Source organism: Sardina pilchardus, chromosome 21 (assembly GCF_963854185.1).
Source record: "Sardina pilchardus chromosome 21, fSarPil1.1, whole genome shotgun sequence".
NCBI lineage: Eukaryota > Metazoa > Chordata > Actinopteri > Clupeiformes > Clupeidae > Sardina > Sardina pilchardus.
In genome coordinates this window covers 30,098,896-30,124,680 of record NC_085014.1, presented here as the reverse complement: position 1 = coordinate 30,124,680, position 25,785 = coordinate 30,098,896, and the positions used below count along the sequence as shown (strand labels likewise).

Sequence of the window (25,785 nt, the reverse complement as noted above, 5' to 3'; positions counted from 1 at the left end):
CAAACTTAATACATGGAATCATGACTCCATCGGGAGGACACCCAAGATGTTTGGTGACCTTTGACCTCTAGGACAGCAGCAATTAGCAAAAATGCAAGTTGCCTTGTAACTTTTGACATGCTAGACATGACACCTGCTCTGATTGTGGCATTGAGCCAACAGCGTTGAGTTGCCGTGGTTACTCCAGCCTACTGCTTGGCCCCCTCATTGCTGCTTGCAGCTATATTTTAATTTGGTTTTACCCATATGTCTCTGTTTCCACTGTTGGGTTGTCCATATGTCTCACTATGGTCTCTGAAAGCCAAGTGTGGACCCTGATAGGGAGACTTCATTCATTCAATCTTTATTTATTTAATATAACTCACAAACCAGTGAAGTCACAGGCAAGTTGATGTAATCAGAAATCACATCAGGGTTCCACCAATGCTTATTTTGGGTTTGTTAGGGTTGTTGCTCATCAGCCAGTCAGCAAGCCATGTCTTAAAAGAAGAGACACAACACAATTAGGTAACAAAAATGCAAAATGAGTCAGGAGGACTGGAAATGTATTATACTCACAAACGGGTCTGCCGGTTTTCTCCTGCATAGTTCCGTTAGGCCTTTAAGAAGAGCTGAATTTACATATCTGTTGAGGTAGTCTTCACCTGCCACACCCGTTGGAATAGGCTCAGTTACAGCTGTGACAGAGGGTATAATAAAAGTTACTGAAGTCATTAAAATTCCCTTCAAAATGTTTTATTTTTGTTGCCGTTTTTAGTCTGTTTCTATTGGGAAGGATACTTTAAAAACGTATTCCGTTACAGAATACAAAATACATGCCCAAAAATGTAATTTGCAGCGTATTCTGGTACACGCTAGATGCTAGACATGTCAGATGCTAGCAAGCGAGATGCTAATGGTCTAATCCGATTCTATGATCTATGCTAGGCTGGAGCTAAAAGTGGTATCACCAGACTCAACGGCTGGATGAACTGGAGAAAGGTAATATCAATTGTTTCAAGTGGAGATGGAAAATGAAAATGAGTGTAATTCCTCAAATGGTGGAATATAATGTTAATGCTAACATGTTAATATGTTCCAACATAAATTCTAGCAAGACATCTGAAGAGCAAACCTTGAGGAACAGGCCTCAGAACAGTGAGAAAAAAATGTGCCGTTTTTCCTGACCTGTATACAAATCGACACCAAATGAAAAATAAGAATGTATTTGTTAACACGAGTACGTGTACTACTCACAATCAGGGAACATGAATTTTATCTCTCGTTCTGCCGTAGAAAAACTGTCACTGCCATGCACAGCATTCCTAAGGTCAGAGGTCCCATATCTGGCTCTCAAGCTGTAATGAGGAGTTATAAATTAAGTCAATTAGTAAATAAGTTAACACATTATTTGGAATACAGGTCATTCATTATACAGCTCACCTTGCTTACGTTTTCACGTTGTCCTTATATGGTAACTAATATAGGTAAAATGAGGGTAAATACAGTGTAAATATAAAACAATTGCATAGAAATTTCTTCACTATTACAAAGAAACTATTCTGAATTAATGTTTAATTACGTCTGAGAATGTACAGGTAACTACAGAATAAGTATGACACAATTACTACATAAAAAGAAAGAAATTATGGCCATGTTCCCTAGTAATATCATTCAATATTTCAACCATTCAGTTACCTACCATGTAATTATGTGGGAACTAACTGGTAAAAATGAGGGTAACTACAGAGTAAATATAAAACCATTTCATAGAAATGTCTTAACTATTACAAATAAACTATTCTGAATTAAGGGTCAATTATTTATGTAAAATAAAGGTAACTACAGGATCATTATTACACAATTACCACATAAAGAATGAGAAATCATGGCCATGTTACCTAGTAGTACCATTCAATCTTTCAACCATTCAATTACTTACCATGTAATTGTGCTACTTTGGCTGGCATTAAAACTGTATTTACTGGGAAAGAACAAAGTTGTTTCTAAGAAACTACATTCTTTATTTCCCTTTTATTTTGCTGTCATTATCAGCACATAGGCCTATACCCATTTATCATGCATGGGTTTATTCTGTACTTACCTCATAACAACAACTCTATCAGGGTCCATCTTCCTTATTACTGGGTCATTGTACATACTGATTAAAATGTACTTGGTAAATACAGGGTTGTTTCCATTGTATTGATGTCCGCACCCAATTGTCACCATGCATTTTCCGCCGTGCATTTTCTGCAATATTACCTCATTAAACTGAACTAATTTCCAGGTAAATAAGATGAAACTGGACTGGAAAAGAAAGCCTGATTTTTTTTACCATGTTACTAACAACCACTTACCAAGTAATTATACAAAGACATTTCTTTTTAACTCCAACCTAGGGTACCATGTATATATTCTGCAATATTACCAGGTTAAACTGAACTATTATCTGAGTAAATAAGATGAAACTGGACTGGAAAAGAAAGTATTAATTGTTTCCATGTTATTAACAGCTTCTTTCTAACTAATTACACAAAGATTGATTTTTTAAATTCCAACCAGTCTAGTTGTCATCATGTATTTTCTGCAATGTTACCAGGTTACTCACAACTATTTTCTAAGTAAATAAGATGAAACTGGACTGGAAAAGAAAGTCTGGATTATTCCCACATTGTTAACAACTGCTTTCCAAGTAATTACACAATGATCCATTTATTTTTCATTCCATCCATTCAAGTTATGATCATGCATTTTCTTCGGTGTTACCAGGTTATTCACAACTATTTTCTAAGTAAATAAGATGAAACTGGACTGGAAAGAAAGTCTGGATTATTCTCACGTTGTTAACAACTACTTTCCAAGTAATTACACAATGATTCATTTATTAATAATTCCATCCATTCAAGTTATGACCATGCATTTTCTTCAGTATTACCAGGTTATTCATAACTATTTTGTAGGTAATTAAGATTAAACTGGACTGGAAAAGAAAGTCTGGATTATTCTCACGTTGTTAACAACTACTTTCCAAGTAATTACACAATGATCCATTTATTAATAATTCCATCCATTCAAGTTATGACCATGCATTTCTTCAGTATTACCAGGTTATTCACAACTATTTTGTAGGTAATTAAGATGAAACTGGACTAAAAAAGAACCACTTACCAAGTAATTATACAAAGACATTTCTTTTTAACTCCAACCTAGAGTACCATGTATATATTCTATTTTCTGAGTAAATAAGACAAAACTGGACTGGAAAAGAAAGTATGAATTGTTTCCATGTTATTAACAGCTTCTTTCTAACTAATTACACAAAGATTGATTTTTTAAATTCCAACCAGTCTAGTTGTCATCATGTATTTTCTGCAATGTTACCGGGTTACTCACAACTATTTTCTAAGTAAATAAGATGAAACTGGACTGGAAAAGAAAGTCTGGATTATTCCCACATTGTTAACAACTGCTTTCTAAGTAATTACACAATGATCAATTTATTTTTCATTCCATCCATTCAAGTTATGATCATGCATTTTTTTTTTCAGTATTACCAGGTTATTCACAACAAGCAAATAAGATGAAAATGGACTGGAAAAGAAAGTATGAATAAATTCACTATTTAGGCCATTCTTATTTACACATTCATTACACATGCATTACACTCAATCTTCAATAGTTTTCTATAGGCTAACTTTCAGTTTCAGGTAGGCTATCGAATGTAGGCTAACACAACCAACATCCAAGCAGTAAATGAATCATACATAAACAATGGTTTTGTTTTGCATTAAAATAAATAAAATACCAACCCCTATACTGTAGCCAGCAGTTATTCAGTAAATAAATAATAATAATAAAAAATGAGTAGGCTACCCAACCAGTTGTCAGTGGCCGTGCAGGCTGGGCTATATCACACAAAGTCATTGACAAGCTGCATCGTGCTAACAGCTAGGTCTTGCTGACTAGCTAAAGAAGGCTTTATACTCAGCATGGGGAGAAGAAGGGAGAACGACTGTTTAGAGGGAGAAGTTTACTGCAGCCTAACACATGTATAGCCTTTGTGTTTAGTGGGTAAAAGACTGACTTAAACATTACTGCTAGACGGTGAAGTTGTGTTGGAAGTGAACATTTTGAGAACTGCGACCGAGAGTTTCCCGCGAGTCGTCAGCTAGTCAGCAAGACCTAGCTGTTAGCACGATGCGGCTTGTCAATGACTTTATGTGATATAGCCTGCGCGGCCACTTGCACTTTTCCTCTCCCGAACCTCCATGAGCCTCGCTGAAGACAGCTGTTCATCCATAACTAGCCTGCACGCTGAGTTGTCTTTGTTGCGCTGCTGGAGTGGTGTGAAAGAGCCGTTTTGGTTTTAGGCTTCAACGCACACTAGCAATGTAAAAAAAAATATTTTTTCCTGATCCATGATATTTCTTTCCCTGATCAATGATCCCTTTTCGATATTTTAAAAGGTTTGTAGGCCAAAACATGATTCACGTCTCTTTGATAAGAGTGAGCGAGTCCAAGAAGTCTGCCAGGACGCAGAAGGTCATGGGCGGATCTAACAAGCAACCGAATAAACGACGCATCAGTTAACTTCATCTATACACTAATCCAGCGAAACACGGAAGTAACACAACGCCGCCATTACTGCGTGCCTGGCTGCTAAGAAATTAGCCCATTGGTTCCATAGGCGGCTGTTGCAGAAGTTAGCTGTCATTAATACACGTCTTAATACCTTATGGTGTTAATAAATTTCCTTCATTGGTAAGTTTTGGTACAGTCTGACATCATTGATCCAATGTTCCCTTTCACCTGACATTTTCATTCATGAGCAGTCCTCTCGTTAGACATTCTCTGACAGGATGCTTTCATTGAAAAGCACAGACAAGTGTCACTCGTCACACTCGCAGGCACGCAGTAATGGCGATATTCAAGATGGCAGCGCCCATAAAGTTCGCGCTGGATTAGTGTATACTGACTGAGGGCCTGCCCTGACATAACAGTGTAGTTATAGATAAATGTAGACAAATAAGTTATGTCACACTGTATTGTGTAATAAAGAATGAATGAAATCGTGGCCGCCTAGCGCGCAACCGACGCGGTGCGCAAATGATGCGGTGAATGCCCCACTTGTTTAACAAAGCACAGCTTCGCAAATCACACAAACACCCCCCAAATTTCAGTGCGCAAAAGCCCCAACATCAAGCATCTGAGTCAAACAGTCCAAAAATAAAAGTGGGATATCTCCTGGAAAAGAATAAAGATGTTTAGCTTACAGTCTGTTGAGATGCCGCTCCGACACGTAGCCTATGTGAAAAGGAATCTCACATACGCGCACGTTACAAAAAAGGTAAAGGCCTACTGTACTTGCTGTAATCCAATGAATAGGAAAGGGTAATCCACAGGGGAAGGGTCACAGTAGATTCAGCATGCAAGGCCTCTAACGCACGTAACTTCATTTGCCAGCCGGCTTCACACGGGTAACAAACGGGGGGCAAGCCCTCTCCCCGCGCATCCATTGAACCTACAGTACGGGCAATACCAGTCACTCCTGCCCAAAACGCGTTCAACAGTCAGCTGACATCAAGACATTTCAGAATATGAAAATATAGGCCTATATGAAACAAGGTGATTTTGGCAACCTTTAGGCTACAAAATAGCAACTTGTTTTGAGATGGGGCTGAAATACTACATTGGTAAATTGAGTCGACAGGCTACATTATGTTAATTAAAATTTAAAGAAGAGTAGGCCTAGGCTATTTTCTTTTGCTCCGACTGGAAGGCTATTCTAAAATCAAAAGACTATATCACTGTGCGTGCGTGGTAACGTTGATCACTGCAGAATTGCGGGTCATTCCACCGAATCGGTGCCTTTTCGACTTTAAAAATTAAAGCGGCTTGTTCGCTGCCCTGGAGAATCCAATAGCCTAGGCAGAACTTTTGCAAGATGACGATCACACAAGTCACCAGGCATACCGGTTTGTGAGTTCAAGCAATCGGTATTATTTTTATGTAGCCAAACCCGGTAGAAAAAGGCCCACTCTCATATTATTCTTAACCACACATAAAACCGCATGTTTCCCCCTTGTTGTTCTGTATCCGAAGCAGCTATGTAGCCTACGAGAGGCGTAGTATTGTTTAGAGATCAGCGCTGCGTGTGTACCCGTGTGTGTATGAATGTGTGTCTTATGACATTTGCTGACCGTTTTAACATTGTAAACGTCATTTTTCAACCAGTTTTAAATTATTAACGCCGGAGGGAGGCCCTTGGAAAAAAAAAATTGACCAGGGGGGACATTTTTAACCTGGTCGCCTGTAACACATCTACAGACATTGTTATGGCATTGGCTCCGTTCGAATCGGGTAAAACTGCTGCCTTCTAAGATATCTAACTGAGAGCAAGGCAGCGAAGGCCGTTCGAAACCGAAAAAACGATTTTCGCTGCCTTCTAAGATATCTTAGAATTCCTGAATAACGGTCAATTTTGAAGGCAACATCGATGTACACTTCAAGCTGCCTTCTACCCATAATCCTTTGCGGCCACGTCTGAATCTCTATGAAAACAAAACAAACATGGCTGCCGATATCGGTAGGCTAAATGACTGCCGAATCTGTTGAAATGTCATTTGTGTGACGTTATTTAGCTTGGATTTGTGTAAAGTAGATTGAAAATAAACTATTTACTACCTGGTTATACCATTGTTGTACCCACTAATAACGCCTGGTCTGAGATATTAGCTGCCAGTGAAACTATTTTATACCGTTAGCCTGCTAGCTTACGTAGGCTAATTTAATTTAACATCAGGCTTTTGCTAACGTCATACGCTCATTTTTAAACGACGCGTTTAATCTAAAGTCATGTCTAGTTAGAGTGCTCTCTATTTAGGGAGGGAGGCAGTAGGCAGCTGCCTTCCGATTCGAATGGCATTGACTGTGATAGCTATGTATGTAATAATGTGCGCTGCATTGTCCCTGACAAATAAACTAATAAATAAAAATAAAATAAAAATACTTGTGAATAACCTGCTAATACTGAAGAAAATGCACGGTCATAACTTGAATGGATGGAATTAATAATAAATGGATCATTGTGTAATTACTTGGAAAGTAGTTGTTAACAACGTGAGAATAATCCAGACTTTCTTTTCCAGTCCAGTTTCATCTTAGTTACTTGTAGTTGTGAATAACCTGGTAACACCGAAGAAAATGCATGATCATAACTTGAATGGATGGAATGAAAAATAAATGGATCATTGTGTAATTACTTGGAAAGCAGTTGTTATTAATGTGGGAATAATCCAGACTTTCTTTTCCAGTCAGGTTCATCTTATTTACTAAGAAAATAGTTGTGAGTAACCTGGTAACATTGCAGAAAATACACGATGACAACTAGACTGGTTGGAATTAAAAAAAAATCAATCTTTGTGTAATTAGTTAGAAATAAATTGTTGATAACATGGAAACAATTCATACTTTCTTTTCCAGTCCAGTTTCATCTTATGTACTCAGAAAAATAGTTGTGAGTAACCTGGTAACACTGAAGAAAATGCATGGTCATAACTTGAATGGTTGGAATGAAAAAGAGATGGATCATTGTGTAATTGCTTAGAAAGCAGCTATTAACAATGGTGGAATAATCCAGACTTTCTTTTCCAGTCCAGTTTCATTTTATTTACTCAGAAAATAATTCAGTTTAACCTGGTAATATTGCAGAATATATACATGGTACCCTAGGTTGGAGTTAAAAAGAAATGTCTTTGTATAATTACTTGGTAAGTGGTTGTTAGTAACATGGTAAAAATTCAGGCTTTCTTTTCCAGTCCAGTTTCATCTTATTTACCTGGAAATTAGTTCAGTTTAATGAGGTAATATTGCAGAAAATGCATGGCGGAAAATGCATGGTGACAATTAGGTGCGGACTTCAGTAGGCTACAATTGGAAACAACCATGTATTTACCAAGTACATTTTAATGTTCAATGACCCAGTAATAAGGAAGATGGACCCTGATGGAGTTGTTGTTATTATGAGTACTGAATAAACCCACTACTGAATCCTGAATACAGTACTGAATAAACCCATGCATGATAAATGGGTATAGGCCTATGTACTGATGATGACAGCAAAATAAAAGGGAAATAAAGAATGTAGTTTCTTAGAAACAACTTTGTTCTTTCCCAGTAAATACAGTTTTAATACCAGCCAAAGTAGCACAATTACATGGTAAGTAATTGAACGGTTGAAATATTGAATGGTATTACTAGGTAACATGGCCATGATTTCTCATTCTTTGTGGTAATTGTGTAATAATTATCCTGTAGTTACCTTTATTTTACAGAAGTAATTGACCCTTAATTCAGAATAGTTTCTTTGTAACAGCTAAGACATTTCTATGTAATGGTTTTATATTTACTCTGTAGTTACCCTCATTTTTACCAGTTAGTTACCACATAATTACATGGTAGGTAACTGAATGGTTGAAATATTGAATGATATTACTAGGGAACATAACCATAATTTCTTTCTTTTTATATAGTAATTGTGTCATAATTATTCTGTAGTTACCTGTACATTCTCAGAAGTAATTAAACATTAATTCAGAAATAGTTTCTTTGTAATAGTCAAGAAATTTCTATGTAATTGTTTTATATTTACTCTGTAGTTACCCTCATTTTACCTATATTAGTTACTGAAAAACAAGAACACAGGCCGCACTATGCATAATCAATCACCATTTATTCACACAGACGCGTTTCGGCGTTCTGCCTTCCTCAGTGCGAAACGCGTCTGTGTGAATAAATGGTGATTGATTATGCATAGTGCGGCCTGTTTTCTTGTTTTTCAATGATAGTTTATACTTTGGTCAGCACTCTAAAAAACGTTATAAGTCTTGAGTGAAGCCTGCTCCTACCTTTATGAACCTATATTAGTTACCACATAATTACACAATATTACCATGTTGTTACCTGGTAAATACCTAGTAATTAGGGGACTGTAAAAGGAAGTGCTACCGAAATATGCAAGCATAAAACGAGCGGGAAAAAAAAGCGAAAACGAAACCGGAGATAAAATCGGCAAACCTGCATAGCTTCTCTTTAATACAGCCCTCCGGAGTGCGTACTGTAGCTGGAAAGGTGCTTAAAGCCATGGCAGAATGCGTGCAAGAGGAAACGCCCAGATTCTGGGGTTGCTCCATCCAAAACGCGTAACTCTATCACGCATAAATGACAGATTTAAGTGGAGGGCAGAATTCGCCTAGAGTGAAATGTGCGTAGTTACGCATTTTTTTGGACTTACGTTACGCACCCTTAAGCGCATGGGAGAATTCCCCCTTAAATGAATATGTAGTGACCCTTACCAATCAGGGTGTGTCTCTCTTGCTTTTATGCTGTTCACTGGGCCCATCAATGCCTTCCAGACTGCAATGGCCTGGTCTCTGGCCAGTACAAGGGCAATGATTGGTCCAGAACTCATGAATGCTGTCAGACTTGGGAAAAACAGCTTTCCATACTGTTCCGCATAAAAGTCACTGCATTGTTCTGGACTCAGCTGTAACTGCTGCTTCTGTCATGCATACAGAGAGATATAACGGACACATTGTATGTGGACAGGTAAGTTATAGCAAAAAAACACAAAACAGGGCATAGTACATGATGGAAAATTACTAATTAGAAATTACAGTATATAGTATAATAGAAAATTATAAGCTTACTAATACAAAAACTGCTTATTTTATAAAATCTAGCCAAATGTTTTCTTAAGCAGACATTATTTGCACCCGGGTGCAAATAGAAATAATAATATTTACACCTAGGTGCAAATAGGCAATGTGGCTATTTACAACCGGGTGTCTATACTCAATCTGAGTAACGTATTCTGAATACTTGGATTACTTCCGCATTGAATTGCATTTTATAAGTGTAGGAATGCGCCCATCAAATCCAGTTTAGGCCTTCTGGTGTGTTCTTCTGTTCCAAATGGCTGAATGGGGCCCACGTACAGTATGAGAATGTGAATTCAACTAAGTCACCTGATACAACTTTAAAACTATAAAATTGCAAGATGCTTCTTCAAGTTGGAACAGGGGCGTAGCCTATCCATGATATTCCGCAGCCAACAATGGGGGTCGCCATGACACTGAAAATCAGCGGTGTTCGGCGGTCTGGGCTTGCCACGCAGGATTTTAGAATAGTTTTCTATCTCTGTGCGGCTGCTGCGCGGCAGACGTTTCCAGTGGGCGTTGCTCCATTGAAAACAATGGAATTCTATTTTTTTTCGTGGCGTGGCGCGGCACGTACGCTTCTGGTGGGCATTGGACTTCAGAGAATGTCTAATAAGGGGAGAACTGCCACTGTTGTTAAACTTCCGGTTATGAAATGGTTGCAGTTCCACGTCGGTTCCATAATGGGCGCTCACATTTGGAGTGCAGAATGAATGGAGGTCTTTGGAGCTATACCCCTCAAAATGCACTTTTCTCAGAATATAATTTTTTGTCAATTCATTTGAATGTTGTTTTCGAAAGGGGATGCAAAGAAATGACGCATTGCGTGGTGTTTGATTTTTTAGAGTCACTTATTTGCTTTAAAATGTCTTTTAAAATGTAAATGACGTCATACACTCAAGCTTCATTAGCAGAATGCTAGCGTGGTATGGGCAACAACAACTCAACCTGTAAGAAATCGGAAGGACATAAGTACTCGTTCATTCAACTTTCGACCTATAACCCATGTTGAACTTGCAAAAACTACAATCAAATCTGAGATTTCTCTATGACAATTGGGTGAAAGAGACAAATTTAGCCATCTAGCTCCATAGACTCCCATTCATTCTGCACTCAGGCGATCGCCCCCAGTGGAACTCTGGTGGAACTGCAATCAAAAGTCGTTACAATAGGACTAGCGAGTGGCAAGGCTCTCCGTGGACGGCTCTGATTGTATCTATTTTAACGTGACGGTTGACAGTGCTCAACATATCATAACGCACAAGTAAACTTTTCTATTTTACATCGGTTATATATGATGTAGCCTAGTATATCAATGCTGAGGGCAGAATTGTCAACATTTCGAAAGAAATCTAAGTTGAAGCATATTCTAGTTAGCTACCGAGAACGCACATGTACACAGAATGTACCACCACACACACTCACAAGTGGTAACTCACAGACAGAGAAGCACAAAAACACAAAAGCAAGCGCACACACTCGCCACACACTCATTTACATACATAAAAGTTGCAGTAAGGGATGGAGTAGGAGATGGAAACAAAGTGACGAGCGTGATTTATTTTGGCGGAGATAATGTGCAGGACTGAGCGGCAGTCATATTTTGTACCACTTTGCGGTAGCCTACATCTAGTTATTTTAGAAATAATAATAATAATAATACACCACTGGACAGCAGACACAAAAAGACAGCAGAAACAAACAAATTCAAACATTCACATTCAAAGTTTGTAAAGCTGACCTACTTGCAATATACAGAATCCAGCTTGAAGAATGATGTCCTCTATTTCAGCAAAATTGTGAACAGCATCTGGTTTTATCAGTGCAAAAGTCCTTTCAACATGAACACAGCTATGTAGCATAGGTGGCAATTGTCCACTGTCCATTATTTGTTCCACTGTTTTAAAGAAAGGTGACAATGGAATCAAACTATGTAAAATATATCAATATAGCTGTGGTGAAAAGAAGAAAAGAAAAAGTTAAAAAGAAACAAAAAGAATGCATTTCTATTAAAGACAATTATACATCTAACATTATACATTAGACATTTAAGCGACAAATGAATTTGTAGACCACACTCCTCAATAATGCCTGGAAGGTGCTGCATTTCAGGTCACTTGCACTAGGGTTCTAAACATCCCCTCCTTTAATGTTTCCATAGTAACCTTATCATTACATACCTTCTTCTTCATTCTTTTCGAATACTTTACCACCAGAACAAAGATTGTAGTTATTTACTTTATAAATCGTCTCTGACCAAAGGTTGCGACCAAAGATTGTCTAGTTACTTTATAAACCGTCTCTGGCCCCGACAGAATAAATGGGCCGTCAAACAGTTTGTTGTTGCGAAATACCTGAATATTCCGCCGCCTCAACATAAAAATGGCAACCGGTTTTGCCAATACTCACTTTATTGCAGTAACGTTTACAATAGCTAGAAGACATCACAACCTGCAAAAAGTAATTTCAGGGAGGTATCTAGGCCTACAGTTTTTTACAATCACTTTGCTACTATTTTCAGAACCTTGATGTAATTTTTCACAACTCTAGACACAAAACTCACAACCAATGATCAAAATGCACATTTTCAAACCTCTAACCCTTTTCTAAATTGCTTGGATACAACACATACAACTTACTTTGTTCATTCAACAAAACTCACCTGTTCAATATGATACAACTTAACATCAAAGTACTACTATTTCAAAAGGCAATTCACACATTATATTTCAAATGAGTGTCTATTCATTTCCTTACAATGATCAAACTATCAACTGCTCAAAATGATAAGTAACTGTTGCATTACTCTAGTCTTAATGCATAGTTGTATGGAAACAGACACACAATCTTCCATGTTTACTGCAAATCATGAAAGTTTCAAGATACTGTAACAAGATTCACTGTCACCAATTAGCGTGGAGCATGAACCAATTAGACTACAATATCCATGGATGTAGCCTTATATCTTATATCTTTAAAATACAACATATATTTTTTATATTTTATATTTTCATCAGGCTGTCTTTTCTTTTCTATTTCATAGCTAATTATTTTTACTTTAATTCAAATAAACCTATCTTGTGATTGTACTGTAGTGTTTTGCATCAATATATTACACACTGTGTTTGATGATCCCACTTTGTCTGTAGTATTCTCTCTACTACTGCAGTACTTTTACAGAGATGTGTTTACTGTACTGTACGTAGTACCATAATGAAACCTGTATCACCTATTTTGTTATACAATATCTAATGATTGTACGAATAACTAGAGAATGTAATTCCAAGGAAATTACGAGTGCATGAAAATGCAAAAATATACAGATAAATCATGTAGATATGGTTACTAAGGTGTTGCTAGGGTAGACATGGTGGTTTCATAGTTTTTGAAAGTTGATAGTGCGAAGATAGACAGTTTAAAATTGAAGTAGATATGGTTACTAAGGTGTTGCTAGGGTAGACATGGTGGTTTCATAGTTTTTGAAAGTTGATAGTGCGAAGATAGACAGTTTAAAATTGAATTAGCTAACCTGATTACCAGATTAGCTAACCTGGCTAAATGCTAACTATGCTAACTATGCTAAAGAGGTTGATTAGCTAATATAGTTGATGATTTCTAGCAGTTATGCTAAAAATGCTAACTATGCTAACAATGCTAACTATGCTAACAATGCTATCCAGGTTGATTAACTAACTTAGCCAATGATTTCTAGCAGTTATGTTAAAAATGCTAACTATGCTAACAATGCTAACCATGCTAACTAGCTAACTTGCTAGTGAGGACTTTTATTTTGAAACATTTGTTGCTAGGGTATCCATGGTGGCCACTATCAGGAATAAAGAGGTTACTGCAGTATAATCATGTTGGCTGTTATGGAAACTGTCATAAATGCTTAATTTTAATGGTTGCTATGTTGGTTGCTAGGTACTTGGAGGTTTCATATAGTTGACTGGAGGCATAGTTGATGATAACTGACAGTTTGAATGGTTGTGAACAGTTAAATAGTTCAGTAGTTTCAATGGGTAAACGATTTAATAGTGCATTATTGCAGTGAGGACTTTTATTTTGAAACAGTTGTGGACAGAGGAAGTACTGAAAAAGGATCTGTAGTCTTAATGAGATTGTATGCTTAAAGCCTGAGAGAGAGAGAGAGCTGCTGCACCTGGACTGGCCACCTGGCATAAGATTCTAATTGCCCTATTATGATGTCATAATGTAATGTTAAGTCTATGGGGAAATTTTAATAGTTTTTATTTAATAGTTCAAAAAGTATAAAAGTTCCAAAGTTGAAAAATACATAGCTGAAGTCACCCAAGTAAGACCTACGCAGTGCAGTTTGAATGAAGTTTCTACGTTAAACGGTTGAAGCTGAATTGCACGCACAAAAAGCGTCAGCGGAATAATAATATCGACTAGAGAATGTAATTCCAAGGAAATTACGAGTGCATGAAAATGCAAAAATATACAGATAAATCATGTAGATATGGTTACTAAGGTGTTGCTAGGGTAGACATGGTGGTTTCATAGTTTTTGAAAGTTGATAGTGCGAAGATAGACAGTTTAAAATTGAATTAGCTAACCTGATTACCAGATTAGCTAACCTGGCTAAATGCTAACTATGCTAACCATGCTAACTGTGCTAAAGAGGTTGATTAGCTAATTTAGTTGATGATTTCTAGCAGTTATGCTAAAATGTTAACTATGCTAACAATGCTAACTATGCTAACAATGCTATCCAGGTTGATTAGCTAACTTAGCCAATGATTTCTAACAGTTATGTTAAAAATGCTAACTATGCTAACCATGCTAACTAGCTAACTTGCTAGTGAGGACTTTTATTTTGAAACATTTGTTGCTAGGGTATCCATGGTGGCTACTATCAGGAATAAAGAGGTTACTGCAGTATAATCATGTTGGTTGTTATGGAAACTGTCATAAATGCTTAATTTTAATGGTTGCTATGTTGGTTGCTAGGTACTTGGAGGTTTCATATAGTTGACTGGAGGCATAGTTGATGATAACTGACAGTTTGAATGGTTGTGAACAGTTAAATAGTTCAGTAGTTTCAATGGGTAAACGATTTAATAGTGCATTATTGCAGTGAGGACTTTTATTTTTAAACAGTTGTGGACAGAGGAAGTACTGAAAAAGGATCTGTAGTCTTAATGAGATTGTATGCTTAAAGCCTGAGAGAGAGAGAGAGCTGCTGCACCTGGACTGGCCACCTGGCATAAGATTCTAATTGCCCTATTATGATGTCATAATGTAATGTTAAGTCTATGGGGAAATTGTAATAGTTTTTATTTAATAGTTCAAAAAGTATAAAAGTTACAAAGTTGAAAAATACATAGCTGAAGTCACCTAAGTAAGACCTACGCAGCTAGCCTGGCACGCCCTCCCAGTGACGCAACGCCTTCAGGCTTTTGCTGCTGGTCTGGTCAACTGCTCATTGAGAAGGATTTCTGAGTTCCCGAAATCTGCGGAACTGCCCCCTTTGGTCGAGAACCAATCAACTTTGAGCAGCTCCAACGGCTCTGGGTAGAGGCGTGTTCAAGGCAGCGGAAAGAGTGTTGTTATTGGTTTAAACTCGGCAATCCGCTTTCTGACATCTACCAGTAGCAAACCGAGGCACTTAAAGGAGGCGGGTCAACCAGCGCTGGCAAGAAACCGTGTTAGCACAGGCTGTTGGTCAGACTAAAGTCTCGCAGAGCCTTTGAAAGTCGATGGTAATCAGGCTACTACGCAGCGCAGTTTGAATGAAGTTTCTACGTTAAACGGTTGAAGCTGAATTGCACGCACAAAAAGCGTCAGCGGAATAATAATATCGATAACTAGAGAATGTAATTCCAGGGAAATTACGAGTGCATGAAAATGCAAAAATGTATAGATACAGTAGATAATGTAGATATAGTTACTAAGGTGTAGCTAGGGTAAACATGGTGGTTGCATAGTTTAAAGAAAGCTGATAGTGTGAAGGTAGACAGTTTAAAGCTTAAACATTACAGTTCTAACTGAACTAATGATTTCTAGCAATTATGTTAAAAATGCTAACAATGCTACCAGGCTGATTAGCTAACTTAGCTAATCATTTCTAACAGTTATGCTAAAAATGCTAACTATGCTAACTATGCTAACAATGCTAACCAGGTTGATTAGCTAACTTAGCTAACCATTTCTAGCAGTTATGCTAAAAATGCTAACTATGCTAACAATGCTAACCATGCTAACTAGCTAACTTGCTAGTGAGGACTTTTATTTTGAAACATTTGTTGATGGGGTATCTATGGTGGCCACTATCAGGAATAAAGAAGTTACTGTAGTAAAATCATGTTGGTTGCTATGGAAACGGTCATAAACGCTTAATTTTAATGGTTGCTATGTTGGTTGCTAGGTACATGGAGGTTTCATGTAGTTGACTGGAGGCATAGTTGATGATAACTGACAGTTGGAATGGTTGAACAGTTAAATAGTTGAGTAGTTTCAATGGTTAAATGATTTAATAGTGTATTATTGCAGTGAGGACTTTTATTTTGAAACAGTTGTGGACAGAGGAAACAGTTTAACAGGATATGTGTAGTCTTCAGAGAGATTGTATGCTTAAAGCCTGAGAGAGAGAGAGAGCTGCTGCAGGTGGGGCTGGCCACCTGGCATAAGATTCTAATTGCCCTATTATGATGTCATAATCCAATGTTAAGTCTATGGGAGAATTTTTTTTCTAGAATGCTACCTGACAACTGGCAGCAAGAAAAATGAGCTCCTGAAAGAAAATATATTATGCCAGAACAAGTTTGTTTACACTACTTCAAGTGAAGTCTAATAATTGGGTAGTGATTTGGAAACAACAGAGGCAGAAGATTGTCAAGGTAAAACCTCTGAGAGACATCTTGTATAACCTTAAAAAAGACTGTAAAGAGCTGCAAAAGCTAATTGTTAGCTGAGTTTAGCCAAACTGTCAAACTGCCACTCGGTGACATCATAATGGATAGTAGACTGGACAAAAATATGGCTAAAGCAGAGGCATCTTTTAAAAATGAAGATGAACTGGAAATTACATACCCAGAGACTATCAAATCAGCTAAAGAAAGGAAGAAGATCAAAGAGATCATAATGAGAGAACATCCTGAAGCCCTTCTGTCTGATTACATGGGACCTGATGACAACAAGGTCTTGTGCAACCTTCTCTTCTTCACAAGTTACCCCACAGCATGGTACACCACCCTGTGCTCTGCTTGGAAATGTGTGAAGAGAGGAGGAATCAGTAGAGGAAGGCAAATTACATTGGAGGGGGAGAAGGACATCAAACTTACAGTAAACCTGTATCACAACGGTACTGTGATGGTGCAGGGAACAGAGGACAGTCTTACAAGTTTTCAGAGGACATTCAAAGACCTAAAAAATGACACTCTGAATCATAAACAGGATCTGGAGGTGAAGGCAGCAATATCATCAGGAGCTGTGACAGACCATAGCCTCACCACCTGCCCATCCAGTGATACAGGTCCCAAGACCCCTTCCTCCCCTGACACCAAAGGACTGAGAGACACCATGGTCCAATTTGAGCAGGACTACATCATGTTCAAAGAGGAAACCACACACAGCTTGCAGCAGCTTCAAGACCAACTATTTCACCCTGACATGAACGTGGTGCGACAGCTCTGCGTGACAGTCAGGCAATTGGAGGAGGCCAATCAGGAACTGCGACAGGAGGTGAGGTCTCTGAAGGAGGAGCTGTTGAGAATGGAGAGACACTGCCAGGGTCCGAAGGACCAACCTCTTGACAACAGGAGCAGTGAGCCATCAGACAAAATGACCATCTTGTCTGACAGTGCCACCAACGCTGTTGCAGTGCCCATAACTCCAGCATCACCTCCTGAAGACCAACACCGCCAGAACAACCGCCTGAGCAGTCTGGCCTTCACTTCACCATCAATTAACCATGATCAACAACGGATAAAGCCTGCAAATAAGGATAAGGACAACATCTTCATCCTGTGTGACTCCAATGGGGACCATCTAAACCAAAGACGACTCTTTCCAAAGAGTCATGTCAACAAGCTTTGGTGTCCTACCACTCAAACAGCAAAAGACATACTTCAAAAAGGATTGCTGAATAATCCATCGCACATCATCATCCACACAGGGACAAATGACCTTAAAAGAAGAGGAACTGATGTGGCAGAAGCCTTAATAGCCACCGTAAGACTGGCCACACAAAAGCATCCGGCGGCTAAGGTAATCCTATCATCTTTGCTTCCGAGACGTGATGTACCTACAACAGTGACTGAGCAAATCAACAGCAAAGTTCTATCCTTTTGTGCCAACATGTCAAATGTTAAAGTAGCTCATCATACCGATATTACCATCAATCATCTGTATGACAATGTACACATTCACAAGGAAGGCATGAAACTATTCGCAAAAAAACTCAAAGACACAGCATTTAATAGAGAAAGAATCTTCAGCCCAGAGAGAGGTAACATCATCACACATAAACCTTCCTATGCAGCTACAGTGTCCAGAGGTACAGATCTCACACAGATAAGAACAATGCTAAGACACATATGTGATAGCCTCTTGAAATAGTTGTCTGACATGAACAGAAAAGACATGAGGGTAAAAAAAAAAAAAAAAAAAAAAAAAAGTACCCATGTAAAGGTGAAAAGGTTATGGGATTATCTGCGTGTGTGTGTGTGTGTGTGTGTGTGTGTGTGTGTGTGTGTGTGTGTGTGTGTGTGTGTGTGTGTGTGTGTGCGTGCGTGTGTGAGAGTGAGAGTGTATCAGTGGGAGGGAGAATTATACACTTACACGTTTGTATGTACTGTATGTTGGCTCGTATGCAAAATACTTCTAAGTCTATTGTGTATGAAAACATTTTGTTATTATTATTATTTGTTTATTTATTCATTTATTACTCCCTCCCGAACTGAATACCAAGATAAAGTGTGTGTGTATTGTGCGAGTGCATTCTTATGGCTGTGTGTGTGTGTGTGTGTGTGTGTGTGGATGTACTGTATGTATGTGTGTGTGTGTGTGTGTGTGTGTGTGTGTGTGTGTGTGTATGTGTGGTATTAGTTATTGTAAGGAATACACTTGTCCAATTGTTTGTCTATATGGCTGTCTGTTTGTCTGCAGTCTGTGTCAAGTATGTTAATTTGTGTCTTGTTTTACTTGTTTTTTTTTTTTTGTTTTTTTTTCAGTCTCTGTCCTATGTGTGCAAAGGCCAAGTTCAAAATGGTATCTGTGTCTCAGTGTCTTGTCAATGTCTTGTCTTGTCAATGTCATGTCAGCATAATGTCAACTGTCTGTCTATATTCCAAGTATTACCTTACTTAGTTTATGTCTGTTGTCTGTTTGTCTACACACGTGGTAGTATACCTGTTACCCTCTAACCCACTTTTATTTACTTGATTCAGCTATTTTAAAAAAACAAAAAAACACTTGAGTAGTCAAACTTTCTTAATTCTGGCAAATTATATTAACTATCATGACATCTCTCAAAATTACTTGTTATAATATTCAGGGAATGCATTCTTCTTCTTTTGGAGAAAAGATAAGAGATTTAGATTTTGTAAATATCGTTAATAGTTCAGATATATGTATAGCACTTGAAACGTGGAGTAAAGGTGAACAGGAATACTACTCACTACCTAACTATAGAGAGATTAGTGTCCCTTCTATTAAACACCCCAAAGTCAAATGTGGCAGGAAATCAGGAGGAATTGTAGTTTGGTTGAAAGAATCTATTGTAAAATATATTGCTACTGTAAAAAAAGGACCATCACACATATGGCTAAAACTTTCAAAAGAACTTACACATTGCACTCAGGATACTTACTTATGTGCCATATACATTCCACCCTTTGAGTCTCCATATTACAATGAAAACATATTTGAAACATTGAGAACAGATATTACTGAATTTCAAGCCATTGGAAAAATCCTTATAATGGGCGACTTAAATGCACGCATAGGAAACGAATCAGATTATATAGACTCGCATGGATTAAAACATATTACCGAATTTAAACAAAATAACATTGTTAGTAGTCATAGGAATACTTTTGACAGTATCATTAACAAACATGGCAAGGAGATCATACAACTCTGTAAAGCAGTGGGGCTGTACATTGTTAATGGGAGAACAAAGGGTGACTCTTTGGGCAAGTTTACCTACTGCTCACCACTGGGCAGTAGTGTGGTGGATTATGCTGTAACAGATTTAGACACTGACCAAATAAGTTATTTCATGGTGATGCCACAGCTACCTCTGTCAGACCATTGCCACATTGTCATTAGTTTAAAGGCAAATCTCAATATAGAACAACAAAAAACAACTTCAGTATTACACCCACTCCCAAGAAAATACAAATGGAAAGATGCCCGACAGGAACATTACAAATCCGAACTAAACTCAATTGAACTAGAAAACATGATATATTCCTTCCTGTTCTCTAAATTCTATAACAATAAAGAAAACATCAACTTGGCCACTGAAAAAATAACAGCAATATTTTCGACAGCTGCTAAAAGATCCTTAATCAGTTGTCAACATAAAAACACCGGTAGTAAAAGGAAAATGAACACAAATCAAAACAAATGGTTTGACAAAGACTGCAGAACACTGAGAAAAGAATTGAGGTTGTGGTCAAACAAAAAACACAGAGAACCTGGAAATCAAGAAATTAGATTAAAATATCATTGCATCCTTCATAGCTACAAATTACTCCTGAGACGCAAAAAAGCTGACTATGTCAATAATCAGCTTAAACAAATGGATAATGCTCTAGACCAAAACTCTTTTTGGGACCTCTGGAAAAACCTTCACGAAACAAAAAAAGAAAATTCTTTACCATTAGTTGATGGCAATATGTGGACCACACATTTTGAAAGCTTACTGAAGCAAAATAACCTAACTCCAGAACAAACAATCTTATACTCCCAATTAAAAAAGCTTGAACATACCGAAAAAGATCAATTAAACAAATTAGACTGTATTATAACACTACATGAACTGAATACCAAGATAAAATCCCTTAAAAACAAAAAATCCTGTGGCGTAGATGGAATTTACAATGAGATGCTAAAGCACAGCACCCCTCAACTTAGAGAAGCTATCCTAAAATTATTCAATTTGATATTATCAGCTGGCCACTTCCCAGATAAATGGAAAATGAGTCAAATCACACCCATATTTAAAAAGGGCAATAAACTTAATCCAAACAATTACAGAGGCATCTCACTAGGCAGCAATCTTGGTAAATTATTTTGCGGTATATTAAACAATAGAATAACAAATTTTATACAAGACAATCAAATATTAAATTCTTCCCAAATTGGCTTCTCAAAATGTAATAGAACAACAGACCACATATACACTTTAAATACACTTATAGATGAACATGTACATAAAGTAAAAAAAGGGAAAATATTTGCCTGCTTCGTAGATTTTAGTAAAGCCTTTGATTCGGTTTGGCATGAGGGACTTTTACTAAAACTTTTAGATTATAAAATTGGAGGTAAAACATATGACGTAATTAAAGACATGTATACAGACAACATAAGTTGTGTAAAAATTAACAACAAACAAACCAATTATTTTAATCAGACAAAAGGAGTTAGACAAGGCTGTTGCCTGAGCCCAACATTATTTAATATTTATATAAACGACATAGCTAATAAACTTGAAAATTCAAAATCGCCAGGGCTTAAACTTCTAGATAGAGAAATTAAATGTCTGCTCTTTGCCGACGATCTACTCTTACTCTCCCCCAGTGCAGAAGGATTGCAAGAAAATCTTAACACTCTTAGTGAATATAGCCAAACATGGGCCCTTCCAATAAACATGGACAAATCTAAAATCATAGTATTCGAAAGAAAACATTCAAAAATAAGTAAGAACCTCAACTTCACCATTGGCAAACAAGAACTGGAGCAGGTGAAAGAATATTGCTATTTAGGACTAATTATTTCGTCCACAGGAAAATTTGACAGTGCTATCAAAAATTTAACAGAAAAAGCAAGAAAAACATACTACATATTACGGAAATCGCTAATTCAATTCAACCCTCCAGTGAAAATGTGGCTCAAGATATTTGACTCTCTTATAAAACCTATTCTGCTATATGGAAGTGAAATTTGGGGCCCTAAATATAAAGAGAATTTTGATTTATGGGACAAAACCCTGCCTGAGATATTCCACTTGGAATTCTGCAAAGGCATTTTGGGAGTAAACAGAAGTTCCCCTAACCTAGGTTGTAGAGCGGAACTTGGAAGATACCCTCTTCTTATTAATATTCAAAAGAGAGCAGCAAAATTCTGGCACCACCTGCAGATAAGTAAACCTGAGAGGTACCACCACACTGCTGCCCAGCTGAGGAGTAGACACCCTGAAAAGGAACCCCTAAATCACCTCATCCAAAAATATAGTCTAGACAAAAGCGATCTAAGTATAGTCTCAAAATTAAAACAATTTGAAAAAAGGTCTAAAGAACAATATGTCAATGATTGGAAGAAAAAAATTGAACTGATAAGTAAACTAAATTATTACAAAGTGATACGAAAAGAATATAAATTGGCGCCATATTTAATTCGAATCAAAAATCATCACCAAAGAAAACTACTAGCCAAGTATAGGTTAAGTGATCATAGCCTTGCCATTGAAAAAGGGAGACATAGGCAAACCTGGGTGTCACGTGAACAAAGAATATGCATTCATTGTAATACTGGAGAGATAGAGGATGAAGCCCATTTCCTAACAACATGCACCAAATACAAACACTTAAGAGAAACATGTTATAAAAGAATAGAATACGTTTGCCCAGAATTCATTAACTTAGACAATGAACTAAAACTACCATTCCTCCTGGGAGAAGTTGATAGCCTTACACAATTAGCCTCTGAATACTTGGAGTCTTGTCACATTTTGAGAGAAAAATCCACATGACCATCAACACGTTCTGCTTATTATTTACATTATTTACATTAGTATACATTAGTATAAGTTAGTGTAAGTTTTTTTTTTCATGTATTTCTTATTATTCAATATTATTTTTTCATTCTTTTGCATTAGTATAAGTTAGTATAAGTTAGCATAAGTTTTCTTTTTTCATGCATTTCTTATCATTCAATATTATTTATCATTCTTTTGAACTAGTATAGTATAAGTTTTCTTTTTTTTACACTTCTGTATTACTCAATATTACAGCATGTATTATTCTTTGACTATTATAACCTGATTGATGCTTTGGCAATATTGTACTTACATTCATGCCAATAAAGCTTTTTGAATTGAATTGAATTAAATTCAACGATAAAGTTTTCAAAGTTGAAAAATACATAGCTGAAGTCACCTAAGTAAGACCTACGCAGCGCAGTTTGAATGAAGTTTCTACGTTAAACGGTTGAAGTTGAATTGAACGCACAAAAAGTGAAATGTAGTATTAGCGATTCTTTTCCTCTTGCGATCATGGGTGGTGCTGTTACACCCCACTACACAGCAACATACGACCAAGAAGGCAAAAACTAAGTAACAGGAACACACTTATATAGGCGGGAGTAAATCCATAGTAATCCATAGTAAACTTAGGAGTGAAGCTGCCAATATGGCTGCGCCCGCGAAGTTTTCACGTCATGATCCCGAGCCCTATTGATGCTTTGAATTGGGACTTTGATTGTCTTCACTCTGAGCAAAACGAGTGAATAAGAAGGCTTTAAACTCAAAACAACTTTGGCATAGGCTATTCAACATTAAAGATAACCTACATTTGTAGATTAAAAGTTCACTAAAAATATTTTTTCGGTGGTCATAAAAGAAATTAGTATGAACCTAGGCTATAGCCTAATATAGCCTATGTCTCCCATAAGCATATTCTGCCAAAGTGTTTGTGAAATATAATTATCTGAAATGCAATATTGGCTTTCAGTTTGTCATTTAATATTTAATTTGTGTAACACACAGTTGATTTGATATCCATGAACTAGCCTATAATTATTAATCAATAGCCTATGAAGTGGTTTTAATTATTACAATAGCCTATAAAGGCAGAATTAGACTAGGCTATAGGCTAGGCTGGCTTGTATCAGATATAGCCCACTGACATAGCTGTACTGTCACTGAATAAGCTACTAAATGTGCATGACACTTTATGCCTTAAAGAGTAAACATTATTGATGTGTTAACAGGGAACCGAACCCAGAACACGCAAAATATGACGCACTTACTCGTCACGCTGCGCATGACAGAGACGCAAATTGCACTCAGCAGCAAGAATCCTTTGACCACACACATGTCAAGTTCAAACATTTTAATTTGCGTAATTTTCTAACTAGCGAATAGGTAGACTAAGTCAATGCTTGGTAACACTGTCGGAAAAAAGTTTCTTCTATTTTTTAAGTTGTAGGCTTGATGAAAGCACAGGTTGACGGAACCATCGTTTTCCTGGCTGATGTTTTTTTTTTTTTTTTTTTTTCAACACAGCTTAATTTCTAGCTCGAAAGTTAGCCCACCGACCAGGTTAGTTCTGTAGCATAAATTCCCATGGTTACCAAACTGGGATTCACGTAAACCAACCATAGACAGTAAAGAAACCAACGCAACTCTCACTAAAATTAGCGAGGCTTGTCGAAATGAGCCAGGTTTAGCCTTTAGCGAGGCCATCTAAAAGTTAGCGTCTAGTTGTTCCGTTCAGTCTAATGAACTTGTTGGTGGTCACTAAAGTTATAGCTGATAGTAAGCCCACTAACCTGCGTTGTCTTTAATGTGCCCAAAGATCGTAGAACAGTTTATGAACTCTCGTAGGCTTCTAGAAGATTCTAGATCTAGATTCTACTGTATCTTCTGGCTTTTGCAAAGCTTTGATGGTGTTGCTTAGATACTGTAAACAGACCGTCTACTCTGTTTACAGTTAGTATCCCAGCAACACCATCCTGCCAGGGGGCAGGATGTTTACTACATTGCAATCAATAAAGTCAAAAGGCAAAAAAAAGTGTTAATTTGTAAAAAAAGATAATAAAAAAAATGGATCCAATATTTCTTGAATTGGATACCATGCTGAAATTGGCTAGGATCTCAAAACCGGATTATGATGTGCCTTGCCATAGAGAAACACATGATAGCTATGGTTGGATTATGAACATATGCCATCAAAAAAAAAAACACACACACTTGTTGTGGCTTGCAACTGAAATGACTGGTGTCAGTGTTAGCTGGTTAACAGATGTTGCTGTCAGATCTTACAGATGTTGACGTCTGCTAATAATGTACGTGACAGCCAGCTCCCTCTGAGGATTTCTAAAGTTACCACTCTGAGGTTTCATGCATATGCTTGTGCGTAATTACACACCATTTGGTGTGTGTATAAGATGGACACATCCGCACAACTAATATTGGATGAAATAACATGATTATTCCATTTCTATATGATGTATGATCAGATAGTGATCAATGGTTTTAATAGCCCCTCAATAGCCCTCCCATTCAAAATTGTGTTAAACAGTGAACATGTAGGCCTGGCTATCATGAAGGGTAAACCCATTCTAGGCCTACTAAAACATTTTCTTATGCTTATTCCCTCAGGTTCTGATGTAAAATGAGAGATGTAGAGAGATGTCCCACCCCCCTCTATACTTTATTGTCCATGCATATGCACTCTAAAAGTAAAATGAGTAAAATGGGGTTCAACACAGCATTGGGTCAATCTTACCCCAGCAAATTTGGTTACTAAATTTAACCCAACGAATGGGTTGACATTTTATCCAATGTGTTGGGTTATTTTGACACAAATGTTTAGTTAAATTTACACAATATGTTTGGGTTTATTTGAAACCAAATCCCCAAAAAAATCCACTGGTTCACTTTTACAACACATCACTTAAATTTGCTTAATTCACCCGGCGTCCATTTTGAAATCAGAACGAGGCTGAGGTGTACACAAACCTGTACACAAAGTAAACAGGAAGCGTTGAAGACGATACCCAGGTAGCAAACACTAGACGGACTAGCGCTCATATTTAAACTTCTCTGAGAGGTCACGATGTGAGCCCCCGTTTGGACCACCAATCTACTTTCCTGGCCAGAGCTAACAGTTGG

The 25,785-nt window shown here is 37.3% G+C and overlaps 1 protein-coding gene across 1 annotated transcript; it reads right to left on the bottom strand.

Moving 5' to 3' along the window:
* Nucleotides 1-335: 335 nt before the first annotated feature.
* nme5 (NME/NM23 family member 5) lies at nucleotides 336-24,592 on the bottom strand. The gene is made up of 6 exons (XM_062524838.1): nucleotides 24,441-24,592; nucleotides 11,444-11,595; nucleotides 9,336-9,541; nucleotides 1,237-1,337; nucleotides 559-677; nucleotides 336-479 (listed from the first exon to the last, which is right to left on the bottom strand). Exons 2-6 carry the CDS (start codon nucleotides 11,582-11,584, stop codon nucleotides 405-407), a joined length of 642 nt encoding a protein of 213 aa, XP_062380822.1. The 5' UTR covers nucleotides 11,585-11,595; nucleotides 24,441-24,592; the 3' UTR covers nucleotides 336-404.
* Between the last annotated feature and the right edge of the window lie 1,193 nt (nucleotides 24,593-25,785).

Coding starts and splice junctions, on each gene's coding strand:
- nme5 (XM_062524838.1), bottom strand. CDS start 11,584: ATGGACAGTGGACAATTGCCACCTATGCTACATAGCTGTGTTCATGTT. Junction 1,338..9,335: donor AGAGAGACACACCCTGATTG/GTAAGGGTCACT, acceptor TCCTCATTACAG/CTTGAGAGCCAGATATGGGA. Junction 480..558: donor GAAAACCGGCAGACCCGTTT/GTGAGTATAATA, acceptor TCTTCTTTTAAG/ACATGGCTTGCTGACTGGCT.